This window comes from Polypterus senegalus, chromosome 18 (assembly GCF_016835505.1).
Source record: "Polypterus senegalus isolate Bchr_013 chromosome 18, ASM1683550v1, whole genome shotgun sequence".
NCBI classification, from domain to species: Eukaryota; Metazoa; Chordata; class Cladistia; order Polypteriformes; family Polypteridae; genus Polypterus; species Polypterus senegalus.
In genome coordinates this window covers 23,308,482-23,325,295 of record NC_053171.1, presented here as the reverse complement: position 1 = coordinate 23,325,295, position 16,814 = coordinate 23,308,482, and the positions used below count along the sequence as shown (strand labels likewise).

At 39.9% G+C, this 16,814-nt stretch overlaps 1 protein-coding gene across 1 annotated transcript in view; it reads right to left on the bottom strand.

Moving 5' to 3' along the window:
* vps18 (VPS18 core subunit of CORVET and HOPS complexes) overlaps nucleotides 1-16,814 on the bottom strand; it is a 31,647-nt gene that overhangs the window by 4,121 nt on the left and 10,712 nt on the right. Inside the window, exon 4 of the mRNA XM_039741060.1 lies at nucleotides 13,189-15,059. Within this exon, the coding sequence (XP_039596994.1) occupies nucleotides 13,189-15,059 (1,871 nt within the window). The remainder of the gene's footprint in view (nucleotides 1-13,188; nucleotides 15,060-16,814) is intronic.

Below are 16,814 nucleotides of genomic sequence, written 5' to 3'. Positions count from 1 at the left end.
TTCATTTTCTGGTAAAGTAACTCAAATATTTTTTGACCTCAATCAGTCTAATACTTACTCCTGACTAGTAGCTAGTTAAGGGGGAAAATTAGTCATTTAGGTTTTCTAATCATAATAAGTAGGCTGATTAGATTTAAGAAAACAAAGTGTGTTCCATTACTAGCAGCAACTGTTTACTAATTAAGTAATGAAAATGAAAAGAAAACCTGCAGCCACAGCGGCCCTCCAGAAACCAAGTTTGAAGCCCCTGATTGAGAAGGCTTTCATGGAGCTCAAGAAGTACTGCATTATTCAAACATGGTGTCTGGTTTCAAAACCAAAAGTGATCATTTTTTGACTAAACTGATCAAACAATCCTAAACGGAAAATCTAAAGCAGTCATACCATACCATAGCGTAGCATTTTCTAAGCCTGCCTAATACTGAGCAGGGTTGTGAGGGGGCTGGAGCCTATCCCAGCAGGCATAGGGCGCAAGGCAGCACACCAAGTCCATCGCAGGGTAACAGATGTATCATTAAAATCTATCCATATATGATAGACATTGAATCATAATATTGAGAGGGGGAAAAAAAAATCAATGTTTTACCCCAATGCCCCTATCATTTTATTTTACTTTACTTTTCCAATCTGCAGTATCAATACAGTTCATTAATTTTTGGCTTTGTTTTAATAGATTAGCAATTGGTTTTACAAAACTGTAAATCTTGTACAGGAATGCTCTATGCCAACAATGCCAGCCTGTTTATAAGGTAGCAATTTTTACTCACTGGCAATAATATAATTAAAATGGTCGACTTGTAATATGTGAATGAAACTGCTCCCACTGAAAGGTTTCTTTTTTACATGAAGTGCTTTACATATCTGATGATTAACTACATTTCAAACGGTCATACTGCTAAATTATTTTCACACCATTTTTCAGTTCTAGAAACACTACATTAGTGTTCTTTTATCTGGTGGTATGATGGCTGCCGTTTTCCATGGATTCATACTTTTGACTGCACATTCTGAATTTTATTCTGTGGTTATGCATGGCCACACCACGCCTGCTGCTGTGACCTGACATTTGCGCGATAGACATATGCGCGCCAACAAAATCGTGAAAGTTTCATTAAATACGAATTACTAGTTTAAAGCATATATAATAATGTTTATTTTAGAAGTCAATATTATGAGACGCGGCATGCCATTAGCACGGCACGCAGATAGTCCTTAAGATCACGACCTGCATATCTAGGAAGAATTGCAGCAAGGGCGTCCAACTCTCTTGGCCTCTCTGGTGATTTTGTCGGCGCGCATTTGTCGAAAACTAGTTAGCAGGTTTGTTGGCGCTCATTTGTCCGTCGCGGTTTTGTCAGGGCGCATATGTCTATCGCGCTTTTGTCGGTGAACCGCCTGCTGCAGTCTACCTTAACCTTTTCAGGCAGTGGGCCTGTGTTTCCCCTTATTTCATATGCCCCCACTGCTTTCATTTGCTTGGCCTCATCTGCTGAAGGAGATCAATGAAGTGGCTGTTGAACTATTAGTGTACTGAACAAAACTACTTACTATAACTGAGAGGTTACCAACATTTTGCATGTCGTTAGTGAATGCAGTTAACAATCTTGAAGTGTCACAGGAAGTGATGCCCCTTGTGCACAGGTCTCAATCACTGTGTGGTTTTGCAGTTTGTCTTTCAAGAACAAGAAACAACTAAAAGGAATTGTGGGTATCTCCCCCTGTGGAATCACCCACTGCCCCTTACATACCTTCTGTTTTCTCTCTTTTTCCGTATGGTAAACAGTTTGAAGTCTTATCATGACAAACCTAAAGGGGTTACCCACAAGCTGTAAGACGTACTGCTTAGCCTCTTGCACTTCCTAACTGCATAGTGTAATGAATTTGTCTCAGTATTTTGTGACATTGGATGTTTGTAAGCTATTGGGAAATGATTATTACTACTTTACATCCTATTACTCCTGAGCATAGGAAGCAGAACCAGGGTGGGTTGGCAATACAGACAAAAAATATTTTGATATTTTCATTATTGATGATACCAATTTAATGAAAATTCTCATCTTTAAAAGTTTAAATAGAAACTGCAGTGCCATCTTTCACTGTAAAATGAGCAATCAGCAAACCTTTCTTAATGTTTAAATACAATGTTGTATTCCTATATAAATTAAAAGGAGCAAACATGCATCTTGTGCTCAGACATAGCAGAAAAATGACCATAAATATAGAACCAAGAACCAAAATATGCTGATCCAGTTTGAATCAAGAAGGAAAAACCTTGGGTGTGGTCAACGGGGACTCATTAATTAACCATACAGAACTCCTGAAAGTCTCAAAATGAAAACTGCAAGGGGTCCCAGAGAACAAATATAAAACAATAAAGTTCCATTGTTATAAATTCCTCAGTTCCCTTTATAAAAAGCCATAAAATACAAACTTAGAAGAAGATCACAGTTAGGTGGTTTCCTTTTCTTTTAGCCTGGTTTACCCTCGATTTAACTTGCTTCTGCTATTTGTGCGGTTTACAAACTAGAACTGAGGTGCTGGTCTGTGACAGGGTGGTGTTACTGACATTTTGTTTATCCAATCCAAAGAAAAAAAGTTCTATACTTTGTACATTTTGGATCTACTGCACTTTTTAAAGAATTAAACAGGAGATTGAAAATGTCTGAAATAATGAAATTCCATCTGCAAACTTCACTGCTGTTATTAAAGTGAGCACTGCACTCATATGACGAGGGAGTTGGTGGCTCCTCCTCTCCCAGACAGAAGTGTGCGTTTGTCCTGAAACGTTGTTGTTCTGCATGGTTCTGAACCTTTACAGATTGTGTATCTATGATGAGATTTGTCTGATTAAGGTACATAAATCCTAAGTGCTATAATTATGTGGATCTAAAATTATATTCCATTTTACCGCATTAAGTACAACCATGGGGTAATATGGTTTACACGATTAAAACTAATATTTGTTTTGTCAAAACCAACTCATCTACACATGAGTTGCTTCAAGTAATTAAATCTCCACTTGTAAATTCATAGCATGATGGAATTTGTGTCTTCAGCGGACCTTGTGTCAATCATAATACAAACGTTTTCTGAACATGTTAGTTGCTAACACGATATCTGCGTCATAGGCACTGCATCAGAACATTAACAACCAATGAGATCAATCAGGTAGGCTGCGGTCATAGTATGAACATTTCAAATAGATTAATGCATTTTCAATAACACAAGACGGCATTTCACAAGTAAATGGGTGACCAGTTGGACTCGGTCATCAGGTTATACTTGACCATGGGCCACCTACAGGCTCCTTTTTCTAGAAGTGCTAAGTAGTGTCCTCTTCTCTTCTGCTGTCAAATGGCCAGGTCCCAATTATAACTTTTATTGTCTTGCTTTATTTACATAATTTAAATTGAAACTGTTCTGTTTTAACTTGTGTTTTACACAGTTGCCATGTTTATATACATAATTGTTGATACACCACAATTGTAGATTTGCATATGAGCTCCGAGTCTGCACTCAGTGAAGAGCACTACAGCAAACAAACCTGAAAAATAATATTGAGTATTGTTGTTATGCTTACATCTGTATTAATAGTATATTTTGAGTGTTATCAAATTCCATTCAAATGGTACAAATTGTGCAGGAGTATTCAATTCATAATAACTCCTCCCTTTTTCATCTAAAATTAATTAATGAAAGCCATATTAGTAAAGCTTTTAACTAATATCAGTAGTAAACTATAACTGATATCAGTTAGTACAACTAATTATGTGACTTTAAAAATTCTAAAAATCACATAACAGTAATAAATAATTTATTTTTGTGAGGCGTACATCAGGTCAGGTGTTGGTCCAAAAATAAAATCAGTTAAAGGATAAGTCCGGTATTTTTCACATCAAAGTTATTCCTTCAGAGTCATAATATAGTTGTCTACAAAAAAAAAAAAAATCAGCATTCAATGTCAATAACAGTGCTTGGCGATGAGCTTTTTGAGGCGAGTTCACAACCCTGGGGCTAAAGGGTGCCATGAAGGAAGATGAGCAGCAAAGTAAAGTGCATGGCGGTTCTCCTTACAAAATAATAGCTCAACATCACAAAAGTGTTTGCTTTCTGCCTCTTTCATTCTTGAAATGACATGGATACACTGTTTGATAGTATTTATGTGATGTCGAGATGCTGATCAACACTCAACAACATTTGGCTTAAAAACTTGACATATTTGCTAAGTTTTAAGGCTTTTTGTCCCCATAGTGGGTCCCCGGTACCCATTACCCTCAGTTATAAAATGGCTAGTAACTACTGGCCCAGTTACTTTTTAAAATATCTTTCACTTTAGACCACAATTTCAGGTGTCAAAGTAATAAATAACTTTTAAAATATGCACCAGCTGGTGGAATTCCAATCACCAGCTGGTGGAATTCCAATCATTTTGACAAAAAAAAAAAAAATCAATTCTGACATCACTGTACAGGCAATCCCCGCGTTACGTACGAGATAGGGACTGTGGGTTTGCACTTAAGTTGAATTTGTATGCAAGTCGGAACAGGTGCATTATTTTAATAAATGCTATTGTTGACCGACTGTAACCAAGTGCTCTGCCAATGAATGATGGGAGTTTCACCTCTCTCTGACCTTTTAATTATTTCTACTTTATTTTCAATGGTGATGGTTTTACTCTTCTTTACTGTATCACCAGCACTTGCAACAGATTTGTGTTTCAGAGACATTCTTGAAGGGTGAAGACAAAAGGTTAAGATGAGCTCTTCTGCGCAGCACTGTACACGCTATCACAGAAGGAAGGCACCCGTCGTCAACACGTCTGATTTACTGACAAGAGACAACTTCCTGCTATGTGTGTTACAGTACAAGCAGGCTTGCTATTGAGAATGAATGGGGGCGGCGAGGGGTGGTTCACCACCTGCCCACCATGCAGTCACCTCCATTACAGGATGCTGCCTGCAGCATCCGCCCACCGAGAACGAACAAGGTGCGGCCAGAAGGCGGGTAGTGAATCTCCCACCACCACCCCCATTCAACAGGCAGCCACCCAAACACACTACAATGCTACCCCCCTCACCGCCCCGTTCACCCTCAATGGTCTCCGCTCAGCCACAACCGGGTCACCGCTTGCAGTATCACCGGCGGCCCACCAAGAACGAACCGGGCAGCCGTGTGTGGTGGGCGGACAGTGAAACGCCCCCCTCCGCTCCATCCAGCCTGCATCCAGTCAAGAGCAGTAGCTGTCATGGCGGCATGGTGGATGGGCAGTGAACCGCCCCATTAAGCCTCCATCCTGTACATGAGCGATAGTTGTGGCCCCGGTGACTATGGACCACAGGTCACTGCTTGCCACTGGGAGCTGGCCGGAAGGCGGGTAGTGAATCGCCCACCACCACCCCCATTCAACAGGCAGCCACCCAAACACACTACAATGCTACCCCTCACCACACCGTTCACCCTCAATGGCCTCCGTTCAGCCACAACTGGGTCACCGCTTGCAGTATCACCAGCCGCCCACCAAGAACGAACGGGGCAGCCGTGTATGGTGGGCGGACAGTGAAATGCCCCCCTCCGCTCCTTCCAGCCTGCGTCCAGTCAGGAGCAGTAGCTGCGGTGGCGGCATGGTGGACGGGCAGTGAACCGCCCCATCAAGCCTCCATCCTATACATGAGCGATAGTCAGTGACTATGGACCACGGGTCACTGCTTGCCACTGGGAGGCGCCCAAGGGACACTACACTGCGCGAGCAGCAAAATCTCCCCCCTCCAGGCACCGCTTGCAGCGTCCCTAGACCAAAGATGACGGAGCAGCAGTTAGTGAGGTTCATAAGCCGTAGGTCAGATGTCCATAACTTGGGGACTACCTGTATCATGGAAATATTTTTTAATGCTAATAATGGCCTTGTACTTGCAAACATTAATATGAAGTGTTTTGATCATTGATTTAATTCTAAGCTTGCAGTTTAGTTATGACAGGATATAAAAACAAAGGCACTGACAGCTCTTTAGTGACTCCCTAAAAGCAAAAAGTTTAGTGCAGAATCTACAGGACAGAAGCTGCAGCACATAACATGACTTAAGTACAACATACACATCATTCACAAATAATTCAAATTGGTAATTTTATTTCATCTACCCATCCACACATTTCGTTCCTAATACCCTTATCCTGTGAAATGTCAAGGAACGTCAATGCCTATCCTAGCAATAACATGTGAAGGGCAAGAATCAACATTCTTAAGCCCCTTTAAGTGAACGAGGGATATAAGGAAAGTGATTTGATTTTTTTTTGTTGTCATTTATTCACATGCAGCAGTTTTCTTTTGCATTTTACGGCCAATAGAAACCTGGCTGCTAAATGAAACTCGCCAGTTAATGGCAAGCAGGTAGGTGTTTAGTTTCACTTGTTAATTTTCACACTCTGTATAAAACGCCTTCTATCACAATAAACAAAACTGCACATCATTTGGGTGGGTGCTGCAGATTCAGTAAACTAAGCAGTGGTTTGTTTCTCAGTGGCCATTTTATAAGGTGGTGTTGTTTCTCAGATTTGAAATGAAAGAAGGCTTGATGTAATGCTGTTTTCAGCACTTGTTGGTGATAGATAGATAGATAGATAGATAGATAGATAGATAGATAGATAGATAGATAGATAGATAGATAGATAGATAGATAGATAGATAGATATGAAAGGCACTATATAATAGATAGATAGATAGATAGATAGATAGATAGATAGATAGATAGATAGATAGATAGATAGATAGATAGATAGATATCCCCTTGGGATTAATAAAGTATCTATCTATCTATCTATCGCCAACAAGTAATAGGAAAGCAATAGGAAAGTGTATCTACTGAACGGTGCCGGCATTTCATTGCTAGTCATTTTTGTGTATACATTAGTGTATAAATATGAGTCAGTTAGTAAGACTGTGACAGGGTGAGAATATTGAGCAAAATAAAAAAGCAGGCAAGAGTCAGACAAGTCAAAGGCGGACTGGTTTTATCATTTTGGAAGTATCCAATGGGCAGCTGACAGTACAGTTTACACTGCAGCAAAACCAGTCATCACCTGCAGACTCACCTGGAAAAGTGGCTCCTGTGTGGCTTGCAAGATTGTCACTATATTAAGTCAGGGTTCGTGCAATTGATGTACTTTTTTAACTTTTACAGGTACAGCAATATTTTAATACAAGTGGCCTGAATATACAGTTTTTTTTTTTTATTTAAACATTGTTTTAAGCATTATGTATCAAACCAGCAATCATGTCAGTCAGACTCTTATGGCGCTTTTCCACTGCATAGTACGGCACGACACGGTTCAGTTCAGCTCACTTTTGGGGGGTTTTCCACTGGGAACTGGTACCTGGTCCTTTTTAGTACCACCTCAGCCGAGGTTCCAAGCGCGCCGAACCGTTACCAAAACGTGACGTGTAAACTCTGCTGGTCACTGATTGGCCGGAGAAAATCGTCATTACTGCGTCACTGGCTATTCATTTCTTTAAAGGTACACACACGCGGAAGTTTGTGTCCCGTCTCTCCATCGCTGGACGCAGTTTGTTGCATAAGTGGATGAATGTTTCTTCAGACATTCGAAAGTTCTCCAGCCACTGAGTGTTTGTAAAACCGGGAACAATCACATCCCACCACTCTGAGGCACGGTTAAATGTCCAAACAGATGGTCTGTTGCAGCGACTTTTTTGCAAAATGTGGAAGATCTGTAATATACAGAATCAGCATTTTAATGTTACACTGGCAGTTAAGTTAATTTTATTCTTTGTAACAGTGATAAAAGTTAGCTAGTGATGTGCTTTTTTTAGATGCTTAACCTTGCGCGTCTTCGAGCTAAAGTGTTGTCGTTGTCTGCGTGTTGTTGTAAAAATTCCACGGTGTCACGGCAGTAGAGGCGGCGCAACTCTAACGACACGTGAATAATCCCGCCCACTCTAAAGCGGTACTAAACTGCAGTCGAAACGCAAACCGAGCCGAACTGAGCCGAACCAAGGTGAGTTGTACTGAACCATGCTGTGCCGTACTATGCAGTGGAAAAGCGCCTTTAGTGTTGTGTTCCACAAACAAGGCTCTTGAACTGAGTAGTGGGATAGGAAAACAAAAATATGTGATAACATTGTGAATAGGTCTGGCTGTAGGTGGGAGGAGACAGACAGAAATCTGCCCTTTAATAAAGATAACAAGATCGCCATTCAAAATTAGCAAAAAGCTAATCGCTGAAGTGGAAAAACAGACCACTAAATAAAATGCAGCTTTGCATAGCACGTCTATGTAACTCAATGCCAACATTAGTGCAGGTAAAAACAAAAAACTGTACTTTTAGAATCGAATGTCAGCTTTTGCCTTTGAACAAGTGTATTTTTTAATTATATTTGAATAGTGACGTATGGAATATAGATTGTTTCTTTGTTCTTAGGGCATATACAGTCGTATTGCTCACACATAAAGTATGCTGCACGCTTGCACAATATAATCTAATACCACAGTAAAGGCTACACAACAAAGGGATATGCAGCACAGACTAGCCAGAGTGCCATTTGTTTAAATAACCTAGTTGAGTTGTTTAAAGTTACTAAAGCAGAGATAAAAAAAAATATTAATCTATCTCATCCTGGAGTGACAGACTTCTATTAATGTATAGAAATTAAATATTCCGAAAGTGCATTTATATCAGAAACCTGTCTACAAAGCTGTGAGGTGTCTTTTTCTTTTTTGATACAAGTATAAACCTGCCCTTCTTTACTGTAGTGTGAAACATGTGTCAGAGGGCCTTCAGTGGCTTTGAAGGCCGCTCTAAAAATATAACAGTTTGCGGGTACCGAGTCTGGCACATGTACATAAGTATTCACAGCCTTTGCCATGAAGCTCAGAATTGAGCTCAGCTGCATCCTGTTTCCCCTGATCATCCTTGAGATGTTTCTGCAGCTTAATTGGAGTCCACCTGTGGGAAATTCAGTTGATTGGACATGATTTGGAAAGGCACACACCTGTCTATAGAAGGTCCCACAGTTGACAGTTCATGTCAGAGCACAAACCAAGCATGAAGTCAAATGAATTGTCTGTAGACCTCCGAGACAGGATTGTCTCGAGGCACAAATCTGGGGAAGGTTACAGAAACATTTCTGCTACTTTGAAGGTCCCAATGAGCACAGTGGCCAACATCATCCGTAAGTGGAAGAAGTTCAAAACCATCAGCACTCTTCCTAGAGATGGCCGGACATCTAAACTGAGCGATCGGGAGAGAAGGGCCTTAGTCAGGGAGGTGACCAAGAACCCGATGGTCACTCTGTCAGAGCTCCAGAGGTCCTCTGTGGAGAGAGGAGAACCTTCCAGAAGGACAACCATCTCTGCAGCAATCCACCAATCAGGCCTGTATGGTAGAGTGGCCAGACGGAAGCCACTCCTTAGTAAAAGGCACATGGCAGCCCGCCTGGAGTTTGCCACAATGCACCTGAAGGACTCTCAGACCATGAGAAACAAACTTCTCTGGTCTGATGAGACAAAAATTTAACTCTTTGGTGTGAATGCCAGGCGTCACGTTTGGAGGAAACCAGGCACCGCTCATCACCAGGCCAATACCATCCCTACAGTGAAGCATGGTGGTGGCAGCATCGTGCTGTGGGGATGTTTTTCAGCGTCAGGAACTGGGAGACTAGTCAGGATAAAGGGAAAGATGACTGCAGCAAAGTACAGAGACATCCTGGATGAAAACTTGCTCCAGGGCGCTCTTGACCTCAGACTGGGGCGACGGTTCATCTTTCAGCAGGACAACAACCTTAAGGACACAGCCAAGATATCAAAGGAGTGGCTTCAGGACAACTCTGTGAATGTCCTTGAGTGGCCCAGCTAGAGCCCAGACTTAAATCCGATTGAACATCTCTGGAGAGATCTTAAACTGGCTGTGCACCGACGCTTCCCATCAAACCTGATGGAGCTTGAGAGGTGTTGCAAAGAGAAATGGGTGAAACTGACCAAGGATAGGTGTGTCAAGCTTGTGGCATCATATTCAAAAAGACTTGAGGCTGTAATTGCTGCCAAAGGTGCATCGACAAAGTATTGAGCAAAGGCTGTGAACACTTATGTACAAGGGATTTCTCTGTTTTTTTATTTTTAATAAATTTGCAAAAACCTCAAGTAAACTTTTTTCATGTTGTCATTATGGGGTGTTGTGTGTAGAATTCTGAGGAAAAAAATTAATTTAATCCAATTTGGAATAAGGCTGTAACATAACAAAATGTGGAAAAAGTGATGCGCTGTTAATACTTTCCGGATAAACTGTATATATGTATATATATATATATATATATATATATATATATATATATATATATACACACATACATACACTCAAACACATTAACAGAGATTTGTAAATGGGGCTAATTTGTGTTTTCTACTATATAACTAGAAGTCACTTATTTTAATACATCCTTGTTTATCATGACATGTCGAATAGCAACATGTTTCATATTGGTCAAATGAGAGAGTGCAAATCTCACTGTAATCTCCACACGTGACAATACTACCACTACTGTTTGAAGAAAGACATTTTCACCATACAAATGGATTTGTGGATTATGCAACAGAAGCTACGTAAGAATTTTTTTTTCCTTCTTTCCAATTGACCTTTTTTAATTCTTTTGGCCCTGTCCAGCATTGATCCCCGTCGATGACACAGAGTTTGAACGTTTCTCCACAAAAATATGAGATTAAAATTTTTTTTCTTTTTTTCTTTTCTTTTTCTTACAAACTACAATAGTGTAAAAGAACATTTTAAAAAAATATGGGTAGAGTATTCCTTAAAATGAAAGTCTCATATTGTTCCAATACAGTTTATTACCTGAAGTCATGTAATGTGTTGATGTATAAAAATGTCTGTGGGATTTTAGCAGACTACAAGCTTTAAATAAATGTGTAAGAATAAATCCAGTCCTCTTTTCTCTATGTGGTAGAAATACTGTATAATAGACACAAAAAGAGTATTCTACACTAGCCACAGAACTACAGTGGGTATAGAAAAGAATCACCCCCTTCAAAATATTCACATTTTGTTGATTTCCAGTCTGAAATGAAGAAACATGCAAAAAATATTTTTCCAGCTGTATTTACTCAGTGAAACCTATAACAGCCCTGTCAAAGATATAAAAGCAACAGCTCATAAAACAAAAAAAAAAAAAATAAAGCCCAGAACCACTAAGATGGTTAAAGGGTCACCCCCTCCTAAAAAATAATTGTAAACTCAATCAGGTGTAACTGATCACCTTCTCCATTGCACACCAAGCAAATTGGCTTCCACTTGTGATCAGTTGTAATCATTCTGATTAGTTCTGCATAAAAGCAGCTATTCTTAGAGCATTCCAGTCAACTATGGATGGCAAGGCACTGTCAAAAGGTCTCGGGGATAAAGTTGTGGACAGGCACAAGTCAGAAGATGGATGCAAAAAATGTGAAAAGGCTTTATCAATCCCTAGGAGCACAGTAAAGTCCATTATCAAGAACAGTAAAGTGTATGGTACTACTAGGACCCTTCCCAGATCAGTCCATACCTCCAAACTGGATGGAAGTGCGAGGATGAAACTGGACAGAAGTTCGAGGATGAAACTGGACAGAGAAGCTACCAAGAGGCCTATGGCATCTTTGAAGCAGTTGCAGGAATTTTTGGCAAAGAATGCCCCATAAATGTAGCTTATATGGGACGGTGGTAAGAAAAAAAGCCACTCCTCAAGAAAGGCCACATCAAGTCTAAGAGATTAAGCTTTTCCAAAATGCACCTTGAAGATTCTGAGACCAAATGGATAAAGGTATTATGAACAGATGAGACCAAAATCAAACTATCTGGCCTCAATGCCAAACAATACATCTGGCAGAAAGCCAAAACAGCTTACCATCCTAGGAACACCATACCTACACTACAGCATGGAGGAGGTAGCATCCTGTTGTGGGAGTGTTTCTCTGCAGCAAGGACTGGGGCACTTGTCAAGACAGAAGGAAAAATGGATGAGGCAAAATACCGTCCAATGCTTGAGGAAAACCTGCTGTCCTCTACCAGAAAGTTGTCAATGGGAAGAAGGTTCATATTCCAACATGATAATGACCCAAAGCACACAGCAAAGTTGAACACACAATGACTGAAGCAGAAAAAGGTGACTGTCCTTTCATGGCCTAGTCAGAGCCCAGACTTGAACCCTACTGAAAATATATGGATTGCAGTCCACCAACGGTCAACTTCCAATTTTACCGAGCTTGAAGAGTTCTGTAAAAAAAAGTGGGCAAATATTGCACAGTCTAGGTGTGCAAAGTTGATAGAGAAGTATCCCAACAGACTCATGGCTGTAATCCAAGCAAAAGATGGCCCCACAAAGTACTGAAACATTGGGGGGGTCAAATGGTCTTTTAACCATCTCAGTGATTTTTTTCCTAATCATCTGATATTATATCTTTCACTTGGCTATTATAAGTTGCATGGAGTAAACACTGCTGGAAAAAATATTTGTGTTTGTGTGCCTTCATTTCAGGCAGCAAAGCAACAAAAATCGTGTGTTGATATTTTCTATACCCACTGTAAGGTTACAAAACGATTTCAGATTAACTGTTTGTCCCTTGGAGCTCAGTGTATGCCACTGAAAAACGTAACTATAGCTATATTGCTGAAGGATATATGTTCCTCTAACAATCTTTGTATTTAAGCTGATGCAATACCTGCTGTAACTCTGAATGAAAAAGGCTTCAACTAAGAATGATCTCAGATAAACAATATCAAAGGTATTCCAATAAAAGGGCCACTATACAATAGCAAGACAGAAGATTTGGCTACAACACAGGGTAAAAAACAGTGCTTGCAAATGTCATGTCTTAAGAAAACAAATTATTTATAGCAAGAAGTCTCATTTTAGTAAATGTGAACATTCTGATCTGAAAGCAAAGTAGTACGAGTGGTGAAAATGAATGGCCATAACCATTCCCACTGTAAAGTATGGTGGTACTAGCATCAACTTAAAAGGATGTTTCTCAGCAACTGGCAATTTTATCATGAAAGAAAAAAAAAATGAGGAATGGAGCACAACACAGGAAAATAACTAGCAAAAATCTGAAAATCAGGAAAAAGTTTGTTTGTCAGCAAGACAGTGATCCAAAACATTGAGGCACATGATGTCAAAAAAAATGTATACTGTACCTGCAATGCTAAATCCACGGCCTCTTCGTAGAGCTCCATTATCTTGTACACATGGACACAGGCTTTATGATGTCCATGTTCAGCACACAGTCGCAAGGCGTACTTCAGGTCGTAGTGAATGTCTGAGGAGTGTGTTCCTGCTTGCTCTAGATACCATAGCAAAGCCTCTGGCTTATATTTGGCATACAGAGATAAAAGATAGTTATGAATTGCTTCATCCGTCACCGCCAGCTGATACACGCAGAATTCCATGTAGCGTATTGTTTCATTGATCTGCTGTGTGCTTCCAATCTGGCTGTAGTTTACAAGAGCAGGAATTAGTTTCTTTGCATCAAGTCTGTTTCCCATCTGAATCCAGGCATCCACAACTTTCTTGGGAATATGCTGCATGAGTACTGGAGAGAACTTGTAAAAGAGAGTTTCATCTCGATGTTTAGACAAAATATCAATTGCTTCATCATACTCGTCATGTTGACAGTAGTGAGAGATAACTCTCTCATAGTCCTGCATAATTACTGAAAAAAACACCATGTCTTCTACATTACCGTGACTGGCCAGAAGATCATAAATGGTGGATCTGTTGTTATACAGACATTCTTTAATTTTGGAGTCACGGAGGAAACTGCGAAACTCATCTCGAGAGTCTAAAAACTGGCAGCGTTTGGTCTCATCTGCCTCCAAAGTGCCCAGTCTGTTTAAGTAAAGCTCAGCAAGCCATGTCACCAGAAGTGTGATCTGAGTCTTCTCTCCTTGCTTTAGGTTTTTGAGTTTCTTTAACAGGAACTCTTTAAGTGCTTCCTCTTGTTTGGCCTCAATAAATTTCAATGCAATCTCTTCAAAGTAATTCTGAGTAAGAGCGTAACACTTAGCACTTTCAATATATTTCTTGTTCTGAAAGCAGTTCTCTGCTTCTTTGGCCAATACAATGTCACGGCACTCTGGCCTGTCTTTGCAGTACTCTTTGGCCAAATCAAATTTCCCCATGCTCATATACATCTGCCACACATCCCTTGATTCTCTTTGAATATGGTAACGAAAAACTGCTTTTTCTGTGTAGATCCAAATTAACCCAACTGCAAAATCTTTAATCATCTTTTTCAAGGAACCAAACTTATCTGGAAAAACATCCTCAAATACAACTTGTCCATTTAGTATGCAAACCGCTTTCACTCGATCTGGCAGCAGCAGTAAAAAGTGGAACTGTGTGAGGACAATAGAAATAGGCTTGTTGAAATTGAAGTCAATGTCTGTGGGATATTCCCAGACCTGGACATCACTCAACAGAGAATCAGGACGCCCGTAGTCAACAGTTCCATAAAGAACACCATTGCCCATCATCCAAGCAAATGATCTTGGAGAAGTACGTAGCTTAGGAGTGTAAAATGCTATTTCACTATAGCCTAAGTTCGCTGGAAACTCCTGAAAACTGGGGAAATGGTCCGCATTTTGATTGAAAATTGAGCTGAAACCCTGCTGCTCTGATCCTTCAGGTACCCTGCCAACAAACTGAAACAAGCGCTTTCTCGTGGTTGCTATGATAAAATATTTTGATTCAATCCCACGCTCAATCTCCAAGCTGCAGACTGGTGCTGGGCTGCCATCTTCATCTAGTATGTGCACCTGTCGAAAATATTGGTCTGGGTTTGTACTGAAAAGGCTTCCTTCTGAAGTTGAAATTTCAGCCTCATAAATGTGACCCTGATTTGTTCCGACCAGAATTGGTCCAGTGTTGGCCTCTGTGCCCAGAAATTTGTTCCATCCAATGCTCTCAATGAGGTGACCTTTCCATCGGGACAAACTTCGTATTTTTTGGGTATTTCTATTCAGATAAAGACTTTCATTTGTGTTGAGGCTGATCACCAGATGAGAACCTAAGATTGAAGGCAGTTAAAACATTCAATACCTTATTTCAGATAAAAAAATATAAACTACAATCCAATTAAGTGAAAATAACAAAGCAAGAACAACAGCATGTTCCCAAGAGACCCCAGGAAAAATCAGCACTCAGCACCCACCCATTGAAGAGAATTAGACAATTCATAGAGCCTCATCCTAAATGGTTCTTTACTTTTGATTAAACAGCAATAAAAAGGTCCATCATATTAACTTTAGGATAACATTGATGTGCCTTTGCCAAGTTCTGAATAAACTGTGAACAGATCCTTGTAAAGAGAATTTGATTTTGTTCAATTTAAGATAGAACAGATAACTGCTTTCCCAACGAGTTATAGACGGTGGATCAGGTTTCTGATATTATTGCAAATTTTGCTGTTAAGGCATTAGAGGTTAGTTTAAATCTAAGGCTATCCAGGATATGTAAAAATATTTTTGGCCAAGACGGTTCAGTTGTAGGCCATTCTCAGAACAGATGAACTAGTGATGTAGGCGCTTGATGATGTCATTCACAGGTTGGATCTTGCCATGGGTACTTTTCAGTCAGTCATTCATTCATTCATTCATTTTCCAGCTGGAGCCAATCCCAGCCAGCACAGGGCGCAAGGCAGGAGCAAATATGTGAAAGATAAACAAATTATAGTTAAACTATTGCTTTCTTGACATATATTTCAATGGAATGGATTTTACAAATGGCTCAACTCCATTACTCCTCTCAAACAACAACAACATTTATTTATAAAGCACATTTTCATACAAATTATGTAGTTCAGTGCTTTACAAGATGAAGAATGAAAAAAGAAAAATATAAAAATAAGATTAGGCAATACTACGTAACAAAGTATAAAGTAAGGTCCCGATGACCAGGGGAATAGAAAAAAAAAACTCCTCCAGAGGGCTGGAGAAAAGAAAAAAAAAACAAAATCTGCAGGGGTTCCGTGGCCACGAAGATCCCTTTACCATCATTCCCCAAGATGATTGACCTCCACTGCGTTAAGTTTACCCTCAGAAATTTTTTTTTTCAACAAGAAAGAGAGTTATATGACACAAACATGTAACATATAAAATACAGTAGGGATGTCTAGTGTTCATTTTTTTACTGGTGCAGATTTAGTAGATTTACTTTGTGTGACCAATGCACAGCCCGACCTCACAATCAGGACAGGCACACATTTCTTATATTTTTTTCTGTTGTTTGAGCATGAGAAGGTAGAATGTCAGTGCTTGATCCACACAAACATTTCCCCTGACATAAACATTGACAGTAGTTGCATTGCGATCAGGTCTTCTGGGTCTAACGGTTTTCTTGTCTTTCCACTTGATCACAATCATTTTGCATTTTTGCCACACACCTTCTGGTAGCATGACAAGCCTTTAGGCAACCAAAGTCACCAGGCACATCACGACAGTTCAGTACGGTGCTGTATGCGTAAATTTTACTATCCGTGTCAACGTCTGATGACCAATTCACACTGTCGTCATTGTCACTTGATTCAACTAATAGTTCAGTTTCAGTTTGTTCTAAAACTGCCTTTAAGGCTCTTCATTTACACGCCATTGTGTTTTGTTTAAAGGCTATGCCAAGCTCATGAATATTGATGAGTTACTTTAGCATGGCAAATCACATTGGAATATTCATTTGTTTTTGCAGCATGTTATTTTATCCACTAGATGGCAGCGGAATATTGTCCTTACAAGTTATTCAGGCTTCATAATTTAAAGCAGATCATTAC